Source organism: Orbicella faveolata, unplaced genomic scaffold, assembly GCF_042242905.1.
Source record: "Orbicella faveolata isolate gen_17 unplaced genomic scaffold, um_ofav_v1 contig_14, whole genome shotgun sequence".
Lineage (NCBI taxonomy): Eukaryota > Metazoa > Cnidaria > Anthozoa > Scleractinia > Merulinidae > Orbicella > Orbicella faveolata.
In genome coordinates this window covers 19,586,725-19,609,989 of record NW_028301541.1, presented here as the reverse complement: position 1 = coordinate 19,609,989, position 23,265 = coordinate 19,586,725, and the positions used below count along the sequence as shown (strand labels likewise).

The 23,265-nt window shown below is 38.7% G+C and overlaps 1 protein-coding gene across 3 annotated transcripts in view; it reads right to left on the bottom strand.

The window, feature by feature from the left end:
* Nucleotides 1-6,108: 6,108 nt before the first annotated feature.
* The window catches only part of LOC110053700 (gamma-aminobutyric acid receptor subunit beta-3-like), a 29,633-nt gene continuing 12,476 nt past the window's right edge, over nucleotides 6,109-23,265 (bottom strand). The window contains exons 2-9 of one of the 3 annotated variants that reach the window (XM_089286923.1): nucleotides 22,700-22,833; nucleotides 15,537-15,664; nucleotides 13,773-13,840; nucleotides 13,140-13,351; nucleotides 12,421-12,503; nucleotides 11,092-11,214; nucleotides 9,731-10,089; nucleotides 6,109-8,772 (exon numbers count right to left, since the gene is read on the bottom strand). In XM_089286923.1, the coding sequence (XP_089143049.1) occupies nucleotides 8,521-8,772; nucleotides 9,731-10,089; nucleotides 11,092-11,214; nucleotides 12,421-12,503; nucleotides 13,140-13,351; nucleotides 13,773-13,840; nucleotides 15,537-15,664; nucleotides 22,700-22,809 (1,335 nt within the window). In that variant the 5' untranslated portion in view covers nucleotides 22,810-22,833 and the 3' untranslated portion in view covers nucleotides 6,109-8,520. Of the gene's footprint in view, nucleotides 8,773-9,730; nucleotides 10,090-11,091; nucleotides 11,215-12,420; nucleotides 12,504-13,139; nucleotides 13,352-13,772; nucleotides 13,841-15,536; nucleotides 15,665-18,258; nucleotides 18,421-22,699; nucleotides 22,851-23,265 lie in introns of those variants that run through there. The other 2 variants (XM_089286924.1, XM_020759969.2) reach the window with 2 other exon arrangements.

Here is a 23,265-nt window from a genome sequence, read left to right as displayed (position 1 = left end):
GTGCGTACGCGCCCACGAGCAATACCGCTAGCCATGATAACCATGAGAAAATCAACCCATGGGTTTCCTTTTCTTTCCTATATGAGTACGGGGCTCCGCTTGGCGGCCCTTCGGGGCGTCGGAGCTCCGCTAAAAAAACACGTACATGTATGAGAGGGATTTTGGTAAACTTAATCATAGAAAAAGAAAATGAAACAAAAATTAGCCTTTCTCCGATTTAAAGGTAAGTTTGTACAATCGATCCCCCCTCCCCCCAAAAAAGACTTGACAATTAATTTTAGCATATTGGCCTTCACGAGAAAAAATCAACATTTTTCGGCAGAGCACTCGTCTTAAAATCATTCAATCCTTCACGCTTCAAAGCAGTGCAATCTGTTGATAGTTAACCCTTCTGATAAAAATATTTCATGTCAATACAAAAAGCTAACAGGGTTCCAAATTAGTTTACCGTTGCCACGTCAGCATTCTTTTCATCACGGTCATCAGCTACTACACCATGGAACTGCAAGAATAGTGAACAAATTTAGACAATTACAAACTTCACTAGTAGGTATTTGGTTTTTCTTATCTTTCTGACTGCTTGACTACATTAAATTTTAGCGTTGGTTATATTTGGAAAATGTACAAAATTTGAAGACATTTCGGCCTGAAACTTTGACCAAAACTTAATTCATTATAAAAATTCATTATTATCTTGAAAACTGGTAAAAAAGCTACAGTCTACCAAAATAAAAAATTATAAAATATATAAAAAAGTAATAACATTTTTTTAGCTTTTTGACACTGTTAACCGAATTCAAAGCCTTTTGTAAGCAAAAGAAATTTTGAGACTGTTTCGATGCAGCCATTCTTTCGAGTCAAACGAATTTCAGTTAAAGGTACGTTTGTACAACGCCCCTTCCCTCTCTCCCCAAAGAGAATTAATTCTTGACATGTTCCCTTTAAATTTAGCAAATTGAACTTAGCAACGATTTTCTAAGACAAAGCTTGAACCATTAAATAATTTTTTCCGTCTTCTACGCTAGTATCAATGTTAATATTCAACAGCCCTGAAAAAATTTTAAATCTCTTTTGATCGTTGACATATTCACTTTAACTCAAAAAAATATTACCTTACTATCGGTACATCAGTGTCCTTCTCATCACAGTAGCTAAACAGAAATCACTGCACCATGGAACTGTGGGAATAATGACAATGATTAGGAAAACGAGCTCACAAGTAGTTCTTTGGTTTTACTTTTCTGCGTGAGTAATTAACCTTATTATATTTTAGCGTGACATATATTTGTAGACTGTACGAGTTTGGAGTTGTCCTGGATCAAAGAAGATTGCTAGATGAAACTTTGAAGAGCAATTAGTTTAAAAGCATCTTAAAAAAATGTTGTAATAAAACGTAGAATCGATCTGCCACAACAAATCATGATATGTGTAACTTTCTAATTGCAGCTTGAAAGAGGGAAGTCTTTTTTCTATCGTTGCATTATTAGAGTTACAAACAAGTTTTAGAATTTCTTTTAAAAGGGTTCAGTTCTACCAGTTGTAGTGGATTTTTCAGTTTATCATGTATTAAAAGATCAAACGGGAATTCAAAGCAGGTGTGTGTACCTTTAACCAATCACCCTCCACCTTCCTGTTTTGGGACACTGACTTGCTCTTCACTAACTCAACTTTGCGACCGTTCAGTGTTAAAATATCAAGGGCAAGTGTTTTATGATGTGTGATCTCAAGGTTCTCTGTTAAAATCTTGCAAATTTCAGACTAAACCATCTTCAAAACGTTATTTACGAAACTGTAGAATTACCCTTTCCTACCCTAACATTGTGAAATTATTATTAAGATGTTTATCAATTGAAAGCCTGTTTATTGGCTTGTTTCTCTAGATATATTTAGTTGCTCCCCAATTGCAAGTAAGTTCAACAGATAAAATAACTTTCAACACTTACCATCTAACTCCACTAAAAAGTCCGTACTGTGCAGGAGTCATGCCTGGTTGTTTGAGACACGAAATACTTTCGCCAAATTTCAGAATATTTGCAGGCTTCAGTCACCTTGCGAAAAAAAAAAAACAATCAGAAAATAAATATTAAATCTGTCCGAAAAAAAGCAGCGTTTTATTTTGATCCTCAAAAATAGGCTAAATACGGTTGTCAGATGACCTTAAGATGATTTTGATGCTGATCTAATAAAAAACTACAAGTTATGCTTACCTTTAAAGTTGTCATTGTTGAACGTCACACAAATGATTAACGACATCAGTGAGGTGACATCAACTTGATCCTTTGAAGTGGTTTACAAAACCTGTAAAATGAAATATGTTCTTACCAAACTTACAGCCTAAAAACATTTCAAAATCGTTTAGCGCAACAGAAGTTAGAGCAAACATTAAGAATGATTAAGAACGAAGAACAACTGATAAGCAGTAGCTTATATTCCATTTCACTGGCGAAAAACTAGTTAGCCGTATACACTAAGAAAAAAATAAAGCGCTTTACTCGTAAATGCACGACTAACTGATTCATACATCTCTCTGTAAGCTTCGAAGAAACAGAACTGCATCGCCACTGCTCTCGCGACATGCTTTATAAAATGTAAGCACACTAGGCAAAAATGAGGTTAGAAATATTTTATCGATGGTTTCTATAACTACACTAACCTCAGAAACATCCCATGAAGTCGAAATAACCTTTTGCTAAACAGCTTCGAGGATGAATAAGCCTTCAGCTCTAACACGTGCAATTTGCGTTTGCATCAAGTGGACTCTGTTGAGGTCAGATATACCGTTACTTCTTCCAATAATCGATATATGGCTGTAGAGCATATCTTCCCTTGTCTTAACGTAATTATGTACTGTTTTATCAGCTTGTTTCACCAAATTTTGAATGAACCGCTCCTTGCAATCATGAACGGAGCAGAAGCCAGCGAAGGAGACAGCAAACTGAACTTGCGATGAATAATTACCAACATTAGCACGTTCTCTTCGTATGATTTGCATCGCAGATTCGTAACCAAGACAACTTTACGCCAAAAAAAAAAAAAACATTCTCTTTCGCTTCATCGATAGACTCAACGGCTCTCAGCAGGCCGGCAGTTCAATCACAAGAATAGAAAAAAAAAGGATTAAGAAAAGGATATAGCAAATACTATTTTTATCAAATTTTGATTGTGACTTTGAAGGAGGTTGGAAGAATGAAAATATCTCCATGAGTAGAAGGTCCCGCAGCGAGTACGCAGCAATGGGTGTCGGGAAGAGAAGCGCTTGTAACTTAGACAAGAGAGAAATACGAGAAATTTTGAACTTTAGAGAAATGCAAAATGCATTAAATTTGGAGAACCAAACACGACAGCTGCACAATTGTCAATTATGTATCAAACGCTCCAGTGTATTCAAATGAAAAATAAGAATGATATTGTAATGAGAATCAACCTGGATGTTACTTTTAATTAGCGTTGCTATAACTATACTTATTGACTGAGTGGAACGGTTGGACGGGAAAATATTTGGCTCGAGGTCAGGACGTACGGACCGTGAGCGCAGCCAATTTCGGGCGTCCTGACCGAGAGCCAATTATTTTCCCCTCCAACCCTCCCACTCAGTCAAGAGAATTTTGTCATATGACCATTTTGTTTTCATTTTGTTTTTCTAGCCTTGCATACGGCTGGCGCGCATGAAATTTGAATTGACCAATAGGGGATTCAGCAGGCGAGAAAAGCTGTTCTGCATACAATGACGGAGCCTGAAGTCAATGTACGTTAACGGGAAAGGCACTGAAGGCGGGCAACTTTTCTCACTGGAGACGGCATTGAACATTCACGAAAAGGGATTTATAATTCCAACTAGTGAGACAATCTCAGATAGTGCAGAGCGCAATTGATAGCTCTGATACAGTAGTCCCATAAGTACTCACCCCTGCTCGGTTCACTTCCGGTTTGTGTTTACCTTGGTAGTCTGCTACGGCTTTTCCCCTTTGCAGTGTGTATGTTTCAAGGTTGTATTTTCATGCAAGGTCCAAACATTACGCACAAATTAATTACTACTGGTGCTTTAAGTTGATTTTCGTTCATTTTAAATTCAACAATACGCTGAAGCAGCAAACGTGACAATTTAGCTCTTCACGCCAACTTTGTAACTTGATACTTTTGTTTTCCTCGCAAAGCCATGTAATATGAAACCCCTGTTTTCTCCAAAACATACGGAAGATGTCCGTGTTTTTTGGAGATAAATGAAAGTTAAATATCTGATGTAGTGATGAAGAAACGGAACAGAGACGATGTTTTACTAAAAATGCAAATTTTTACCGATGAACAAGAACCAATTTAATTATCAGATAGTCACGAAATACCACTTTCTTTTTCTGTTGCCACCTTTGTTGTTAACAATAAAACAATTCAAAATTAACACACAACGATATTGATGGCTGAGAAGCTTTTCAACGAAAAGTATTGAAGATAAACAGCGCTACTTGGCCGATATGAATGAGTCTCCTCAAAGACTGATTAAATTAATTTGAACTTTCATTAGGTGCCACGGCGTCTGCAGCAATGTTTGAGCATTTTCCTGGTTTCTTTTGTTACAAATTTACAATTTGCGGAGTATTAAAGCCACTAACTTGAGAACTTTTTGGTCTCTCTTACAGACACAATTAAGGCAAGAAATAAACAAGTCGCTAAGGAGAAGCAATATATTTGAACCCTGACAAGCACACTATTGTAGATTGAAAACAGCAGATGATATTTGTTGAACCGACCTGTTTGTAATTCTAAAAGCTACGCAGCCACAGTAACGTTTCACTTTTGCAATAAAAAGGGACAATTGGCGCTACCTGAAAAATAACTGCCGTCCTTGGTCACATGACACGATATATAAAATACTGCGTGTAAAGATAGTGTATAACACTAACAATGCTAGAACGCATGCGTCTTACAGGTTGAGCTCTACCATAAGGAAAACCACTCAACATTTGTGCGTGATTCCGTATGCAATGTATCCTTCACCTAATATAGAAGCCACGAACCCTAACTAATCTACGCATGCGTTTAGGGCAAATTAGTTTTGTTCTAAGGAGAATGGTACCACAAGGAGAGCAAGGGGTTACCTGAAACAAATATATAGCTTTGCGATGTTCAAGGTTAAGCGACGGCGATGGAATGTGTTTTACGTAGAGTACACATGTACCTCCCACTACTTCCTTGCCTCTAGACTAATTAATTAATTGAAATTAATTAATTAAACAAACATTAAAGTTTACACCTTAGCGCCGTAGGGCCATAGCGCCGTAGTTCCTTAGCGGCAGGCAACCCCCATAACCATCCCAATAGTGCACTCTGCACTAAAAACCATATCAGTTTGTAGAAAGTGGAAAATATGAAACATTCTGTGTCTCCAAGGTTTTAACTTGGCACCAATAATGGGTCGCCGGCATTCAGAAACTCTTGTCGCTCGTCCAGTATCGCTAGCACTAGGTAGGAAAATAGCTGTGCTATTTTAATCAAAATATGTTGTCCTCGTCAAATCAAAACCAGAGTTCTCGATTTAGGTATTACAAGAGGTCATGCAGAGCAACTTGGCATTGTCTTTATTTTTGTTTGCTACGAATAAAAGAAACTATTATCGTGCCGTTTCCACAGGACAGCTCAGTTTTGACTTCGGATCCGCTCGCTATGCGGGCACAGCTACCGTGTGCAAGGAGTGGAACCAGGACGCGCCCATGACATTTCCAGCAGGGCCAAACCCTTTTTTTCAGCCCTATCACTTCGACGCGTACGGCTCTCATATGGAACCTGTCATCTCTTAAATATGTGTGCCGTTTGCGGCACACAAGAGAAATATGGCCGTTCTTCCCAAAAAATAATTGCAAATTGGCTGGCCATAAAATATTCGCCTGTTCCTGTAATTTGTTCCTTGGGTTCTTGGTTTCTGTGCTCACGCATTTCTTTGGTTCTTTGTTCCGAAATCGGGAGGCCGGTTGTGACGATTTATAAGCGGTCGGCACGGGTTATTTCACGAGCGCGGTTAAAATTATAACTGTCACATCATTATTTCTAAGTTCAGGCAAATATTCTTTTCGATTTGGATATTTTTCTTTAGATAATTCAACAGCCTAAACTATATTTTCGTAAATGTATGCTTAAACTTTATTTAGTTATTTTTATTTCTCCAAGCTGTAAAGCGCCTTAGAATATTACATATTTTGCCCTACTACTAGCATTAAGGAGAATTAATAATAAAAACTTGCACAGAGAGCGTCTAAAAGTATTATTATTGTTTACGTATTTATAGTTATCGCACTTCTAAAATTTATGTTTCTTCAATTTTATTTAAGAAATTTGAAAACGGCGTTTCCACTCAGGAACGTATCAAATGTTTTTCGTCCACACTACGTCGGAGAAATTGAAAAACGCAACAATCACCGGTCATTTTGGATTTGTGTTTGAGGAAAACTCGGTCAGGGAAATCACGTGATTATTGTTATGTCTTCGTTTTTAAAAAGCTCTTTTTTCAAAATGTTTTCCGTCCACAATAAAACGTAAGCGTTTTCAAATTCCTCCGGTTATTTATTGTTTTGTTACAAAATAAACTTCTTACTTACTGAAAATGGTGAAAATTTAATGAGCGCCCAGCCCCGAATAAGCGCCCACCTCCAATAAGCGCCCACCCTGAAAGTCCAAAAATGAAATAAGCGCCCTGGGCGCTTAATCGAATAAATACGGTAAGTTTGAAGAGCGTTTTCGAAAAGATCCGTTTTGGTGACGGATTAGTACGGACGAATCGCCGAACCGTAGAACTAAACCTACGTTTTCAATTTCTCCGGAGTAGTGCGGACGGGACCTTTGTTATTTTACAATGTCTCCAAGTTGTAAATACCTCTTATTATTATATGGCTTTGGCTTGTGGCCGATATAACGCGCGCTCTGATTGGTTAATTGTCACTGAATTGTAGGGCATTATTCTCCCGTAATGCCCACGGGGCGATTACGGATTATGCAAATTAGGAAGAGCCCGGTTCTGAAAATTCAAGCGCATTGAAGCGATGAAAGCCGATTAAAATCAGTACGAGAATATCAGTAGCTAAAAGTGTAGAGATATTTCGTTAATAAAATTTATATAGATGACTTACCAGTCGGTAACCTTGGCGGGCACTAGTGAAAAACAATCAAAGTTTGCCTAGTCTTAAGTAAAGCTAAAATCGTTAAGTAAAAAACACCATCGGCAGATCTGCCATGCATCCTGAGCAGAACACCACAAAGAAACTTATAAGTTATCATCTTAGTCACAGCAATTACCGAAGTATTGAAGTCCGTCAAAGTTCTCGTCAAATAGATTCCTTCGCTTTGACACAAGCAAGTGTAAATCAGCTTCCAGGATCATCAGATGTAAACAATCGAGCGGTTTCTGTCGGTAGCAGTGTTTCTGATAACTGCAGACGTTCACAAGGCTTGAAATGTTCATCCATAAATCCCAGAATGAAGAAGGCGAAGATATGTTGTCGAAAGCGAATGCGAAGATCGAGTTAAGCTTATTTTGAGCAGTGCATTCTGAAGCATTAGTATCTTCTTTCACCGAAAGACGGTTGGTTTGGACAATTTTGAAGCACTTGCTCTCTTTTCTATATGCGTTGACGTTTCGCCCCAAAAGTCGGAAAAACGTCCCCATCAACTTGTGGTACCACGATACTAAAATACGTTTTTGAGGCTGTGACTGACTTTTCCGTAAAGAAATGAGTGTTTTTAACGGAATACGTAATACAGTGGTGAAATTCACTGACTGTGTAGTTTTGCCCTAGGTTTGAGACGATGAATGAATCGGTAAACGCGCGCATCGCCGGATGTAAATTGACGACTTCCGCTCGAATGATTTTTTTCTTTATTGATGAGCCATATAATAAACAACTTAATAACCTCGACCGTTCGGTTGTTACGGGAAAATCTCAAACCTCGGCCTACCGTATTGACCTCGCTGTCGCTCGGTCAATACGGCAAGGCCTCAGTTTGAGATTTTCCCGTAACGACCTCACTCTCGGTTATTAAGTAGTTATTATTAACCGAGTTCGCTATCGTAAGTTACGGACCGTGTTTTTTCCCTTCCGGTTTTACAGCCCAAGCGCGAGGTGTGCGGGCAGAATCAGGGGAAAAAACGAGGATCCGTGACTATAGTGCGACCTTGAAAAGAATATGGCCCTCTAAGTCGATCAGCAGTAACTGTGAGATACAACAATACAATACATGGCAGAGTGGCGAATAGGCCCAACTTCTCGCCCTTTCGCTTCCGGTCTATGTTATTCCTCGAGAAGAGACCAGCGAACAGCGGCTGGCAATCGAGCCACATACGAGCCCAGTGGCCCTTCAGGCCGGAGTTTATCCCGGTTACAGTAGCATGAAGCGACTAGGAGTATTTCTACTCCCCCCTGGATGGGATGCTAGTCCATCGCAGGGTTACCCCCCCCCCCCCCCCCAGCATTAAGCTCGCCGGTATCCATTTATACATTTATACATACATAATCGAGCCTAAGTGGTGAAGCATTATTAGGTCATATAGCTCACGAAATAACTAACAGTAAATATCGTGTATCCTAAAGGGAATAGCACTCTAGCTATTCTATCTATCCAAACAGTGTCCATTCTTGTCTTGTTTTCAGTCAAACTTGCGACAACCTTTACTCGAGGAAGCCTTTGCAGCGTTGAAATTTCATCCTGAACTTCGTTTGCCCTGACCCCATCCGCACACGCGTTTGGTTCTTGAGTCATCTCGTAGCTTTCCCCCCTGGATTTGTTTCCCTGCAATGTTTTGTTACAAACGTAAACGCGTCAGAGATATTTCATTGACTTGACGGTAATGATCGCGCACCTGGCGCACTCTTTGCTAAGATTGAGATCAACTGAGAGGGTATAGCAAACTCTCAAGACAAAGTTTGTCCAAAATACTCCGCTGCGCGTCGTAATTTCAACTCTCTTCTCGGTATTTGGAAATGTGGTCAAATGCTGTCTTTCGTGTTTGATATATTACCACAAGCACAAACTTCAACAGTGAACTATACACTCTCACGACATTGATGGTTCCATGTCCAAAACAGCCAGACGTTGTTATATTATTACATAGCTTTGCTACGCATGTTTAGGCATTTTTTGCAGAAAAGAATATCCGATAGGAAATCGAGCAAGTTCAATTTTTAGTGGACAAAGACCTTGTACCAGAATAATACGGTCCTTTTTGCATTTTCTAAAAGTTAAAAATATAAATATTTGCCTGAAATAACACCAAAAACAGTTACCCATGGGAAGTCGGGGAAATAAATTTCAAAGTTCAGAGACATTGTGCAAACACAGGTAAAATTTCCTCATCAGTTCCATTTCACCAGTACTTTCAAGTGTTTTATACGAACTTCAATGATTTGCTTTCGACATTTGGTGTTTTTAGAAATGATTTCTTTTGAGAACATATTTAAAACAGTGGCATAGAAGTTTGCAATGCAATGTAAATAAATAATCTTGGTACAAAGTTTTTGCGCACTTGTTACTCGAACTTCTGGTGGATTTCCACATAAGTTCACTGATGATAATTCCCTGATTGATATCTCTCCCTACTGTTATAAATAGTTTCTTAGATGAGCGAGAATGAGAGGACGAACATGAGAGAAACGTGGGTATATCGGACTGCCTGCCTGCCTGCGTGCCTGCCTATCTGTCTGTCTGTCTGTCTGTCTGTTTATAACATTGGTTTCAAAATAAATTTTACCTTTTCTTTCTTTGAAGTAACTTTCCTAGAGGTTTGTCTTCCAGAGGCAGCTGCCTTGTAAACGATGACACTTTCCAAAAGCGCGAAAAAAGTAAACGCAAACGACACAATCAAGAACAGGTCAGCGGCTTTCACGTAGCTGACATGTGGCATGGCCTCGTTGATGTTTCCGACCAGGAACAGCTGAGTAAGGAGGGAGGTGATACCCACTGTGCCCCGGTCCCCGACGTTTCTGCAGTCCATCCAAAAGACCATCCATGACACCACCGTGCACAGGGTACAAGGGAAGTAAATCCGTATGACGTAATAGCCAACTCTTCTGTTTGCCGCGAACTTGACGGTCAGCACGTCAAAGCAACCTGACAAGAAACCATGGTAACCGTCAATCACGATCATTTAAGTCTTTAAGCGTTTAACTGGCTTTGAAAGGAGCTACGTCACGTTTTGCGCATCAAGTTAATTCGTCTATTTTAATCGGTGTTAATCTTCTCCATCCTTAGCCATCCTTGTTCCTTTATGATACATTATTATCTCTTTGGTATTTTTCCATCTAAGTAAACTACTATTTTCAGGTTTTCTTCCATTTAAGGTAATTTTGAGGAAACTCAATGTACCGTGACTGAGCTTCTTTTATGTCACCAAAGTTTTCCTGAGTCATTTTCCTTTTAACATTTAGACTATATACAATCCTTTACCTGGACGGGAGATAATCCAGTTAACAGCTAAATGTTCGGCGATTTCTCTGCTATCAGTTTAAACTTTTTCAGCCCATTATATTTTTCAGCTATCAGTAAATATCTTCATATTTGTGATCTTAAAAACGTGGCGTTACTCAGCTGACTGTTAAAATTGTGACCCAAAAGCCCCCGTCCACACTACGCTGGGGGAACTCGAAAGCAGAGGTTTCACTCTGAAAACGCATTAAACGTTTTCTGTCCACACTACGCCGGAGGAATTTAAAAACGCCGCAACAATCACCGGTCATTTTGGATTTGTGTTTGAGGAAAACTCGGGCAGGGGGAAATCAAATGATAATCGCGACTACATCAGTTTTCGAAAAGCTCCGTTTTCGTGACGGATTAGTGTGGACGGTAGACCCAGCAGTAGAATTACAGCTGCGTTTTCAAATTTCTCCGGCGTAGTGTGGACGGATCCTTAACTATCATTTAAATCACATCCACAACCTATTCTAAGAGGAAATAATCGACGGTCAAAGGTATCATTTGAGTTAACTATAGCTCTTAGAGAAAAGACCAAGATGATTTTAAATAGGCATTGTTGATTTATTTAGGTATTTTTAAGCCAAAATTCAAGGACTGTCTTTCATTTCAAAGTTGAACTACATAAAGCAATTTTCATACCCATAAAAAGTTCTTTGACAGTGTACTCTATGCTTTGATTGGTTACTACGAATTCAGACATCTCTTTGTTCAAAAGCTGAATGTTTGCTCCTCTGTAGTTCAGTTGCTTGGTATCCCTTCCATCTAATAAAAAACGAAAAAAAAAAAAATATTAAAGGAAAGATTTTTTGAATCTACGTAAAAAGCACACTTTATTAATAACTTTACACAATAACTACTGTTTCCTCCCCTGAAACCGTATTTCGACGGTTACAAAAAAACAGTAAAAACTAAATACAATGATGCAAGAGACCGTAGACGAAAATGCTGTCGGTGTACTGCTGTCCACGGTTGCAATTCTTGGCTTCCAGTTTGGACTTTATCATGTCGATGTCCCGTTAAGCTTTCCACGTTGTAATCAACCTTGCTTCATTGTTATGTTTATAAAAACGCTCCTCTTAAACACTCATCGGCCCCCTTTAATCTGGTAATCAGAAAGTGCTGGCGTAGTCATGTTTATTGTATACTTTGAAGCGTAGGTTTCTTACGGTGAGAAGAGAAGATATCACAATTTTAAGCAAGCGGATCGTGTGCGATTAAACGAGAAACTGTGGCTCCACAGTCATGTTTAGCGACCAACATCCACTTCTGGACTGAAAGGAAATACACTTCTATCTGCTTTTAGTATAAATCTACTAGAGTTCTATCACGAATGCAGTTCTATGATTGGCTACCCTACCCACTATCTATTCTGTGATAGATAGTGGGTTGCGTAGCAGTGTGCCCTTGTTAACAAAATGACGGCCGCTTCTTTGCGTTTTCGAGGTGTCTGTGAAGAGGATTTAGATAAAGTATTGAACAACTAGTAAATTTATACTAAAACAATTAGATTATTTGCTCTCGATTTCTATTCGTGATAGTTGACTCGGGCTGCGCCCTCGCCAACTACCGCGCGATAGAAATCTCGAGCTCATGATCTAATTGTTTAATAGTTTATGTAATACAAGTTTCATTCTTCGAACAGAGGGAAACAATACATACATACAAAAAATATACATATCCTAATTGACCACTCCCCCAATGGGGCTTTTCAGGGCCAATGAAACCAAATGATGAAACAAATAATGCAAATGAACATAACATGGTTAAAAATCCCAACTGGCAGGAGGCAGACCAGTTGGCTATTTACAAGCATGACCGAGGCGTTGAACTAGGGTCTACCGAGAAACAACTCCGGCTGAGTGGTCAGAGCGGGACTTGAACCCGCGACCTCCGGATTTCAGGTCCGGCCCCCTAACCACTCGGCCACATTGCCTCCTTACTTACTTACTTACTTACTTACATACTTACAGCTCAAGATGTCTAATCTGAAAACTTGTTTGTCCATTGGATAAGCGCGGAAATTCATCAAAGTTGTAGCTGTTATCGTAACCCTGGAAAGGTAAATGAAGCCGTTAATTAGATTTCAGTTGATGGGACTACCTTGTGGAGAATTAAAACACTGCAAAATATATAAGCCGTACACCGATCACAGTGATGGTGCTTTGTCGTTTGTCTAGTATAGAACACCAGGGTGGATGCATGGAGGCTGACTGTGCAAAAAGTCAAATACGGATCGACGATTTCAGGCTGGAAATACTTTTGTGAATATTCTGAGATTAATGCATATAACATTTATTGACTTTGATGGGGTTAAAGTAATTTTGGCGTTAGACTGCAGGCAATGGAGCCTAATACAACACGCACCACTACTTGTGGAAACGTAATAAGCCTGGCCTGTTTTTGTTGTTGAAGTTGTTGTTGTTGTTTTTTTTTGGGGGGGGGGGTAGGGCTAGTCTTGCCGTTTAAAGAAAGGAAGAATTTGATACGGTTTAGTTAAAAACATATCGTTGTCTTGTATTTGCAAATTTTCAACAACAAAAAATTGTGTACTTTTCAAAATCTTAGCCTAGGGTTTCTTCTTGAAATTCTTAATATATAAAAGAGTGTATAAAGCAACATTTTATATTACTAGGTTAAACACTATTTATATTCGAGAATATCAAGATGAAGACATTCGTCTTATATACCTCTGAGAGAAAACTATCAAGCCGTCTCCATACAGGACCACAGTGCGTGTTTCTTGTTGTACATGGGTTTTCACTGCGTTTTCAAAGTAAGTGTCTGGCAACCATATCTTATCGAGAGTTTCATGCTGTAGAATAAGGGCGTGGTCTCTACTGCCAAAGGTCAGCCTGGACTCGTTCCAAATCTGCCTCATGTATATATCAACGTTAAATTCCTGCAATACATGTTCAAATTGATCCTTTGCCAAAATAGAATACAAAGACTATGGACTAAACTCGCGATATTTCGATGTCATGTTAAAATCATTATTAGGTTAAAAGAAAACTAGATCGTCCGATCCACGAGATGTTGTTATAAGCCAAAAACAAACAAACAAACAAACATACAAACAAACAAACAAACAAACAAACAGACAAAAAAAAAATTGCACACCCAAACATGAAGTTACAATGAAACTATTACAATTTTCCCGGGCATATTTCAACACAATACAACTGTTTCTTTTTTTAACTTGAGAGCAATGTGAAGGTGAAGCCCAAAGACTAGTTTTTGTTAGCGTTTATTTTCATTTTCATCAGTTGAAATGTAATACTGAGGTTTCCCTTAATATAGAGCCTGGTTAAGAAACTCCATACCATGTTTTCAGCACAAATGTTTCCAATGGACAAAAACCCAAGCGACACTGTAATTCTAAGTGCTTTTCCTGAAAGAAAGATTTCAAAGGCTATTGTTATTTGGAAGGGAAAATAGGACAAAAAAAGCAAACAACAAGGAAGTAACTTAAGCAGGCAAGCAAGAGAGTTATAGGTAGTGAAATAATCACAAAAAGTAGGACAATAATGGAGAAGGCACGTACATAATTAAATGACAAAACGAAGTGAAGGTCCTTAATTAAGGTGGCTGAACACAGTTTTTGATACTTGTGTTTCATTCACCTTTTTCTCTAAAACCCTTGATCCTTTGGCCGCCAAAAATGGCAGCAAGCAAGTTAACAACACAAACTTCAGTTTTTTGATTGTTAAGCTGACGTATGTGCTGTTGCCATGGCAACACGAATAAATAAAAACAAGCCTTTAAAATCGGTTTTTCCGGAGAAGAAAATCAGAAAATCTAGTCATTAGATTTTCTTTATAATTTGCATGCAACAAGCTTTTGACGATGCTCACAAGTTAACACTATTTTAATAAAAATTAAACAGAGATCTTTAATTATTCCTTGTTGAAGGTTCACTGGAATATTTAGAATTTCCTTTGTTACAGTTCAAATTTTTTTCAGTACTCCAGTTACTTATTTCCTAAAGTATTTTCGTGCCAAATTTCGTGAAATTCTAATGAGTGGTTCTCGAGAAATAGGCGTATTTTCGAGAAAGCCATTCCACATTCAATCGCAGAATTACTGGGTTCTTTGCATCGTTACCTTTTCTAACATACCTTTGTAATAAAAGACTAACACCATCAATACACTGTGTTCAATTATGAAGAAAAATAGTAAAGATAGCGCGGGTATTGCGCAAATAAAATGATCGCTGTATTGACGCCATGTTTTTTTTTTTTTGCAATTCTTGTGCGCGCGTTGAATTGCATTAGCAAACTGTGTTCGGCCACCTTAAAGGGGCTAGGTCATAGAATTTTAGGCAATTTAAGCCCTTATCAACTGGACATGGAATTAACTGAAATATAATAATAGATATCACAATAACGGCTTAAAATGTTAGCCAAAAGAAACGCAGAAAGCCAAAAACTGGCGTGTATGGGAACAATTTGAGAAGACTTTAAAAACGGATATGCATTTGGGTAAACTTGAAAAACATCGGCCAGAAATCTTTTAAATTTATGCCAATTTGTATCAATTGCTCTGAAATCATTCTTCTTAGCTTGGATTTGTGGCCAAGATTCTGCCACTTTAAATTTTAGAGCGCATAGTTGACAAAAATAAGCAGAATTGCCTGAGATTCGGTGACCTAGAGTCCTTTAATGTTTTGCATCTTCACGACCCTGCGACCAAGTAAACGTGGTGAATGATAAATGCGAGACTTAACAAGCAGGCGAGGCTAGCGATTTTCCTTGCAAGCCCGAGACATTTGTGGCTTTTGAAATTGCCAGACCGAGACTTCAAAGTGTTTTAAATGCCAGTGCGAGGCGTTCAGACTCTAAGACGTTTGGAAGTCAATTGTAAAAACAAACAAAGAAACAAACGAATCGGGACTTCTAGACTTTCTTAATTAGTCTTGCAAAAAATCGAAACTCCGAGACAGCTTTGTGAAACAAACGGGACTGCGAGACCCGTGAAATTCGACGAAAATTTTGCGAGACTCATAGTTTTTGAAGGATTATTCACTACCCCTAATAAATGCTCATGCTTTAAGTCCAATTATATTTGGTATATACAATAATTCTTACCTGCATGCCCTGGTCTCAATCGTTTATCGTAGTTTTGAAAAAGTCCCTCTAAAATGTCCGAGGCATTTTCAGGTTCAGTAATCGGAGGTATAGTCTCGTTTCCGACAAGCCAGCTCGTCGCCTTGGAACTAAATGTCGAAAGGAATAAACGGTAATCAACTTGTTCTCGTCAAGGGAATACATCATGATTATACCACGAAGTATTGTTAATTTCAGCTAAATATCGTGAAGCAAACAGGTATCGACAATAGCCCTAATAAAAACCAAATACCAACGCTATTAGAAACGTATGGAAATAAATAGGATGCTTTGAGCTCGTGTCTGCGGATGAAGTTTCACTACAGTTTGTCCAAATTTGGTAAGCAATGGCAGATTTATGGTGAGCAGGACTATTTTAATGCTGAGTTAGCCTTTATTACGCTCAGACGTTCTTTTGGCTCAATCCCGCGATCATGGCCTTTTAACGCAGGTGTGAAGTATAGGATTATTGTAATTGTATTGGCAAGAATTAGCAGTGAAGGCAGTTTATGGAGGTATAAATTCATTTATCTTCATGGCCATACTGTTGACGGCCTTTTGATTATAGAACTCTAATATTCCTTAGAAAGACTCGTGAGGTTGTTCTTGAAATGTCGTGTAATTATGATCAGGCTTTTAAAGCATTGGGTGATTACGATACCAGTTGGTTTGAAAGGGTAAATTATAATTTTTTTTTTTAATTAGCAACTGCTTACACCTGCTCCGTAATGTTAGTCCTAAAATATATACTTTTTAAAACCTCCCTGTAATTTCATCCCAGTGATTAAGCTATTTAGAAGCTAACTCCTGGAGGCCTATCTGAGAGCTATTGTTGTTGCTGTTGCTGTTTTTGTTCTATGAATGAAAAGCTATTCCATGATGTAGTAATGTCTCTATCATGATCTTTGACAAGTGTTTTTCCTTTTGGCTTTCGCCCAATGCCCTTGTTACTTGTCAGCGATGCTTTCATGCCAAAGAAACCCTATTAAACGACATCCTATATTGCTCTTTTTAGCTAAATAACCTTTCAACTCCATAATATAACCAGTTGGTCTCTCTTCCGTAATATAACAAATAGACTACGAGCCCGAGCTCTCTGTGAGCACAAAGCTAAGTCGACGAGGCACTGCCGAGTTGACCATCCCTACCCGCGGTTTAGTAGACATTCTATTTAAGGATTGCGATCCAAAACCTATAATTTTACGTATTTGTGAGTCAAAATCAAGAAGAAATTCTCTCTTCCAAGAGAGACGTGCGCTTGGTCGTGTTCTATCAACGAACAGAGGACAATAGAGAACCAATGAGAGTCGATGGCGGTGATTTCCAATAAGCCATGCTGTGTAATTAGTAAAGATGATACAGAACTATGCAGAACTTAATAGTTTTGTTTATTAAGGACTTCCCCTGCCAAGTTCAAGTAGACAACCCCCATTCGAACAAATAGAAATTCTATTTAACGCATTTCGTATAAAAATTAGGTTATGTCTTCACTGCAACAGATTATGGAAGGTTGTGATCTTTTAAAAGATCTTCGATTTTGCCAAATCTCAACTAAGACAAAAGTATATCTTTGTAACTACGGTATTCAAGTTTTTAGATTGTTTCCGTATTATAAGTTGACCAGGAAACGATTCTGAATTTTATTTTCCATTAACGAAAATTTCATTAGGTTTCGAACTCCTCGCCAGCCCGCCAAAGAACAGAATGCCTAAAAGGTTTATTTCACTGGAAAAGACACTGCAAACGAAATCTGACAGGCTCTTTCTATTAATGAAATAAGAAATTAACAACTATATGCAAAATTACTCGTTAATACGTGCCTGCTGCACAGTCAGTATCTAATCAATTATTGACGAGGGTGTTTGTTATTTAAATATGTGTAGCTGGTAAAGTTTGCGACCTTGAAGGAGAACATAAGACATAACCATGGTTATCTTAGTCTTTAACTTCAATATGCAGTTTGGAATAAAAACTGAATCAGTTATTGTGATAAGGTTCAACTGAAAACAAAGAACATCCCAGCGGTCCTGAGTTGCCTTAGAGAGAACGTCCGACTTAAGATTACTCTTCTAAAATACCCTTCATAATTAGATTGAATTTATTCATGATGTTGCAGCTATAGGAAGTAACTTGCCCGTGTAGTTTTGCACGGCAATTCACCGTTAACAGCTCGAGCAAAAGATTACAGTTAATTCCTCCTGGGTCACTGTAGAGTTTTAGAGGGCTACTGAGATGGAAGTATCAAAACCTCAGTTGTCAGTCAAATTGTCCGCTAAATGGAGCCCGTTTCTCAGGTATTGGTAAATTCTGAAGATCTCAGATCTAAACTACATGTATCAGTTACAAACGCTGAAAGTTCAAATTCTCAGTGGGAGTTGACACTAATTTCAAAGTTGTCTTGCTATTTTACTAAAAATACGGCAACCATTTTCGACGAGTCAGTGCAAGTCACTCTAGAGATGTCAGGGGCCTAAAAAAGCTGGACACTGAAATTTATGAATACCGATCACTAACTTCGATAAATGTGCAGCTTTTTATCGAGTCATTTCTGCTTGGCAACGTATTCTTTGGGATCGCTTCAAAGTTTATGCCCAACCTTAAATGATTTTTACGTGTCTTCTTTTTCGAGAAATTTTCTTTGTTGATCGATGCAGCTTTAAATTCACATATCACATACCAAATTTATGAGTACGGTTATATTTACCTGTTAACGATGTTGTGACAGGAAGCTTTAGCTCGATGCAGAAATATCGTTGCACAAAACAAAATTACGAAGAAGGACATGACTGCTGCAACGTATCACTGACACAGTCTTGATTAAAAAGAGTTAAATGAACCTAGGCAGTTCCACATGGCCAACATGATGTTGATTAGAAATTTCTGACACTTAATTGGCACCAGATAAATATTTAACGATGTTTTGTCGCATGCAATTTAACATTTTAAAAATCTACATGTCTAGGTTATGTTCACTGCAATAAATACATTGGTATAAAAAATTAAATTGGTTTCTGGTCGAAAATATTTCAGTTTAGTATGATTATATGATTATTATGCTATATAAACCGCCCGCAGGTATTTTAGTCATGACCTACAGTTTTCAGATAAAACTGTGACTGACCTGGAGCTCAAAAAATAATTAGAATAAACAATTATTGGGTGAGGTTTTTTTTACCGAAACTGTAGTTACAAATGTGCTACGGTGCCGTCATCATTGCTTCTAGTTCGCTATTCCATTAGAAATACGACCTTATTTAGGGACCGTTCATTTTTTATAAGGTAGGGGGGGCTGGTGGGATTTGGGGGGGGGGCATGCGAAAAAAAATGGCTTTCGAGGGGGGGCCATCCCAAAAAAATAAGGGAAAAAGGGGGGGTCACGTGAAATATTTTAGTAAAACTTTAAAATGGCATAATGTTTGAATATCAAAAAAATTGCTATAGAATAAACATAGAAGGCAGGATACAAATTTATTACAAACTCTCCTTCTGCTTTAAAAAAACGTTTGGCAACAAAAAGCATTTGTAGCTACTGAAAAGAAGTATTTAACACTATTATTACACACTATTTTCGAATGCAACTTTCACTGGCACTCATCTTCATCTTCGCTGTCGTCGAGTTCTTCGTTGCCGCTTGTGCTGCTATGGGAGTCTCTTTCACCAATGCTGCAAGAAGCAGCAATGCTTTCCGTCAGAGTGTACTCTTCAGGGTACATGAAGGTGTAAACATAATCTCTGACTTCCTGCTCAAGGTTTGTGGTGATTCTGCTTCTTGCAGCATTGGTGAAATAATTCCCTTCCAAGAGCTGTGCGATGTATGGCCCATCTCTTCTAAATAACGACGTGGCAACATCCACAACTTTAATACACTCTTCCGGGACGGCCGTTCTAGGAGGGTACACAAGGCATTTTGGAAAATCATTTCCTAGCAGGTTTCCAACACAGATTCTATAAACTCGTTGGACGTTGTTTTCAGTCCGCTTCCTCTTTCTTTCATTTGACTTTCTGCGGTTTTCTTTTTTCCTTCTCCTTTTGTTGATGTGCTGTTTGAGTATGCCCTTGAATATGCTGTTATAATTGCTCTTCTTATTTTCTAGTGCTTCCATGTCCTGCGTGACCTTCGTCAACTTAGCTTCTATACATTTGATCTGTTTTACATTAAAACTGTGGGCAAATTCTTCACCCTGCTTCAAAGCAAGCCAATTGGACTGAAAGAGTGTGGAATCGTGTTCCGTTACATCTTTCAATATGACATTCAACTTTTCCACCATTGCTCTGTGCTCTTTGATGGAAAAGTTCAGTTTTCGTCCATCACTGGGCTTCAACTGGTACCCTGGCGTGGAAAACTCACTCGCCCTTTCTGAACAGCCATCCGCACTTAGAAAGATTGGTTCTTTTGCTTGTAAGATGTCAAACTGCCTGGATCGTTCAGCTGTAAACCTTTTCTTAAACGACTCGTCGCTTTCGCCATTATTGCGCATTTTGGAATGAGCCTCTTTCATGATGCTCATGTAGTAATGCACTCTTTTCCCGATTGGAAAAGCCCTTCGTGGGTATGTTATGGTTTAAATTTAGTTTTGGCTAAAATTTTCAAACCAATTGGATTTTCATTTCTCTTTGTTCTGAATTATGACAATGAACTTGAGACATTGAAAATTAAGAAATTTTAAACCATAGATAAATTTAAACCATAACAAGTATGCTAAAATTTATAAAAAGTAATCCACTATTTGCAAGATTTGAGAACACTCATAGCTTTTTGTTCTACCTGCACAGGGCAACATTTATACATGCCTGTCACTAGAGTAGAGGGAAAAGCCTTCCAAATAAAGACATCTGTAAATTAAATGTAACAATGTGTTTCACACAACACATCAACAGATTTCCAGTTTTCTCACAACACTTTGTACTTGGTTCAGTATCACAATGCAGGAGCAAGGAAAGACTCTGTTCCATTCCACTGTTCCACTGTTCCAGACCACTGCCTTCCGTAAGATTGAGAAATTTATGAATGAGCGCTATGAGGAGGGGGAGAACTACAGGGAGTTTCTTAAGTTGTCCTGTCAAGAAAAGGAAGGAGAAATTTGTTCTCTTTGTTGTGAATGGACTGGACCACCCATAGAAAGATACCCTAAACCAGTTCCTGACCATTCCTGCCTACCGGAATACCACTACCTCTCCTACCAGAAGACCCCAAAAGAAGGGCGTGATCCAGATGACTGGCAGCTAAGGGTCCAAGCGAAGAAAAAGCATGGAAGTGGGAGGCTGGTTTTATCTGACCCAGAGAGCGTTGCTCTGTTTACAGATAAGTTTATTGTCAAATCAAAGTTTGTGGCGGATTATCTTCAGCATCTTGAAGTGCTGGAATTAAAAAGGAAAAAGAGAGCAGGAGAAAAGGCAAAGTTAAGTAGGGACGCAAAAGATAAATCACAGGAGGATTATCCTTGGACTGAGTTGTGCGAAGATCTAACCAAGCTTAAAAAGCTCCGTGTTCCAGAACTAAACAAGTACTTGAACCACCACGGGCTGAAGCAGCATTTGAAACGCAGCAAGAGTAAGAAAGTAAAGGCAATTGTAAGACATTCATGCTTGCAGCAGAAGAGTCCTCTCAGAGCTGGCCAACCAACACTGAAAAATGCCAGGACATTGACACAAAATGACAACAGGGCAAGTGCTGACAGCAGTGAAACGGATGGAAGTGACAATGATGAGTATGACAGTGATGCCATTGACTCTGGGGGAGAAGATGACTCAAGTGACGTCATTCTTGCATTCATCAATTCAGATGAGGAAGATGCCAATGTGAGGCCAAATGCCACACGCTCAGGGCGAGCCATAACTAGGAGATCCGAAATTGACTTCTCTTTCTTTTGATTTGTTTTTTAAACAACAGCTCTCTGTAGTATAGGGATTCTAATTTTGTCTTCATAGTGAGCACAATAACGTGAAGTAGGGGGATAATAGAGAAGTATTAAAAAAGTTGAAATCTAAATATTGTTTGTTCAATTTTTTTTTTGGGGGGGTCATCCCAAAAAATTACCGCTATAAGGGGGGGGGGCATATGAAAAAATTGGTAAGCTGAGGGGGGGTCATGCGATTTTTAAATGGTGCTTCCCAAATCCCACCAGGCCCCCCTCCCTCATAAAAAATGAACGGTCCCTTAGTTTGATAAAAGTGTACGTTAATGTTAATCAATGTATGATCATCACACTCATAAAATAATACTGTAATAATTGACACACGTCCGTGGGATTGACTTTGTTATGCTGTTGTTGAACCAATATAAAGGCGCTCACGCACGCACGAATACTGCTGAGTTACCCAATTGAAAAACATCGATGTTTACGACTTCAGCACTAGAAACCACTCGAATGTTACACAACGCAAGCTTTCCACGAATTTTTTGTTTGGTGAAAATTCGTCAAGATGCTAGTTTTCAAACTCAAGTATCCCGAATACGAGCTCGGAACATCCATTTTATGTCGCAATTCGACTAAATCAACCTTAAATTGCATTTAAAATTTTCTAAGAAGAATTTTGAATAACTCTTAGCGTATAACTCTTCAGAAGCGAGTTCTTGCTCTCAGAAGAAACGTCGCCGAACTTCCAATCTCTCCTTGAAGTAACATCGTCTCTTCCCGACCACCATCAAAACCACTTCTTCTTGCTCGGCAGACATTGTCCCGCACGAGGCCACGGCAAATATTGTATCCGAGCGAAAGATTCCCAGCCCGGAAAGTCACCAAGTCGACGTATCATTGGATAAACTGGTTAATCATACCAATTATTAACTGGAAAAAGCGGAAATTTACAAACAGCAAAGCTTGCTTGCACAGCAATGGTCCCTTGCAAAGCATAAGCAAGAGATCAAAAGTCATTGGAAGCGTCAGGATCCGAGTAAGAACTGTCATAACTGGAAAGCGCAGACGCCTGCAGACTCATTTTTACCGATTACCGCGATTGAAAATTTATGAAAACCGCAAACCGCTTAGTCTTGTTAAACCGCAATACCGCAGGTTAAAATAAAGATTTGCGCAAAACCGCACCAAAAATAACGCAAAACCGCATCACCGCAAACCCTTACGCCCCCCTTTAAAGGTCTCTGGGTATTCCCAGGATTGTCAATCAAATCCTGATAACAAACTGACCTGTCTTCTCCAACTTCCTGTAAATTACATGCTAACATCAAAGTCGCTATGGTCGTTGATAAGAAGATGAGGTAAAATGTACAAAGAAACATCACAAAAGGACACGTCATATAGCAGATCAGCTACACTGCAATCTGTGAACCAACAAAACAAAGATAGTGTCAATTGCATTTTATAACCCTTCTATATCTATAGAAACCTTGCAATAACTGGAGGCTGACTAGAAAACTTTCGGGTTAGTTGAGTCTCCAGATTCAAATTGTACATTTTTATCTGTCCTTCTATTTATATATATTTTTGTAAAACTGTAAATCAGTGTACGAGTGAATAAAATTGTTGTTGTTGCTGCAACAGTATGCCTCAGTGAAATTAAAGATAATTTCTCTTGGGTCCATCTTAGCATAGGAGCGCAAATTGAAACTGGCGTGACTAAATGCCTTTTCACTGTTATATGTCAACGACATAAATACATAAAATTAACTCAAGTCCGTTTAACTAGCTAGAGGTATAACTTGACAATCTCGCGAGTGACAAACAAGTGGACCTCAAAATCCTACTCAGTGAAG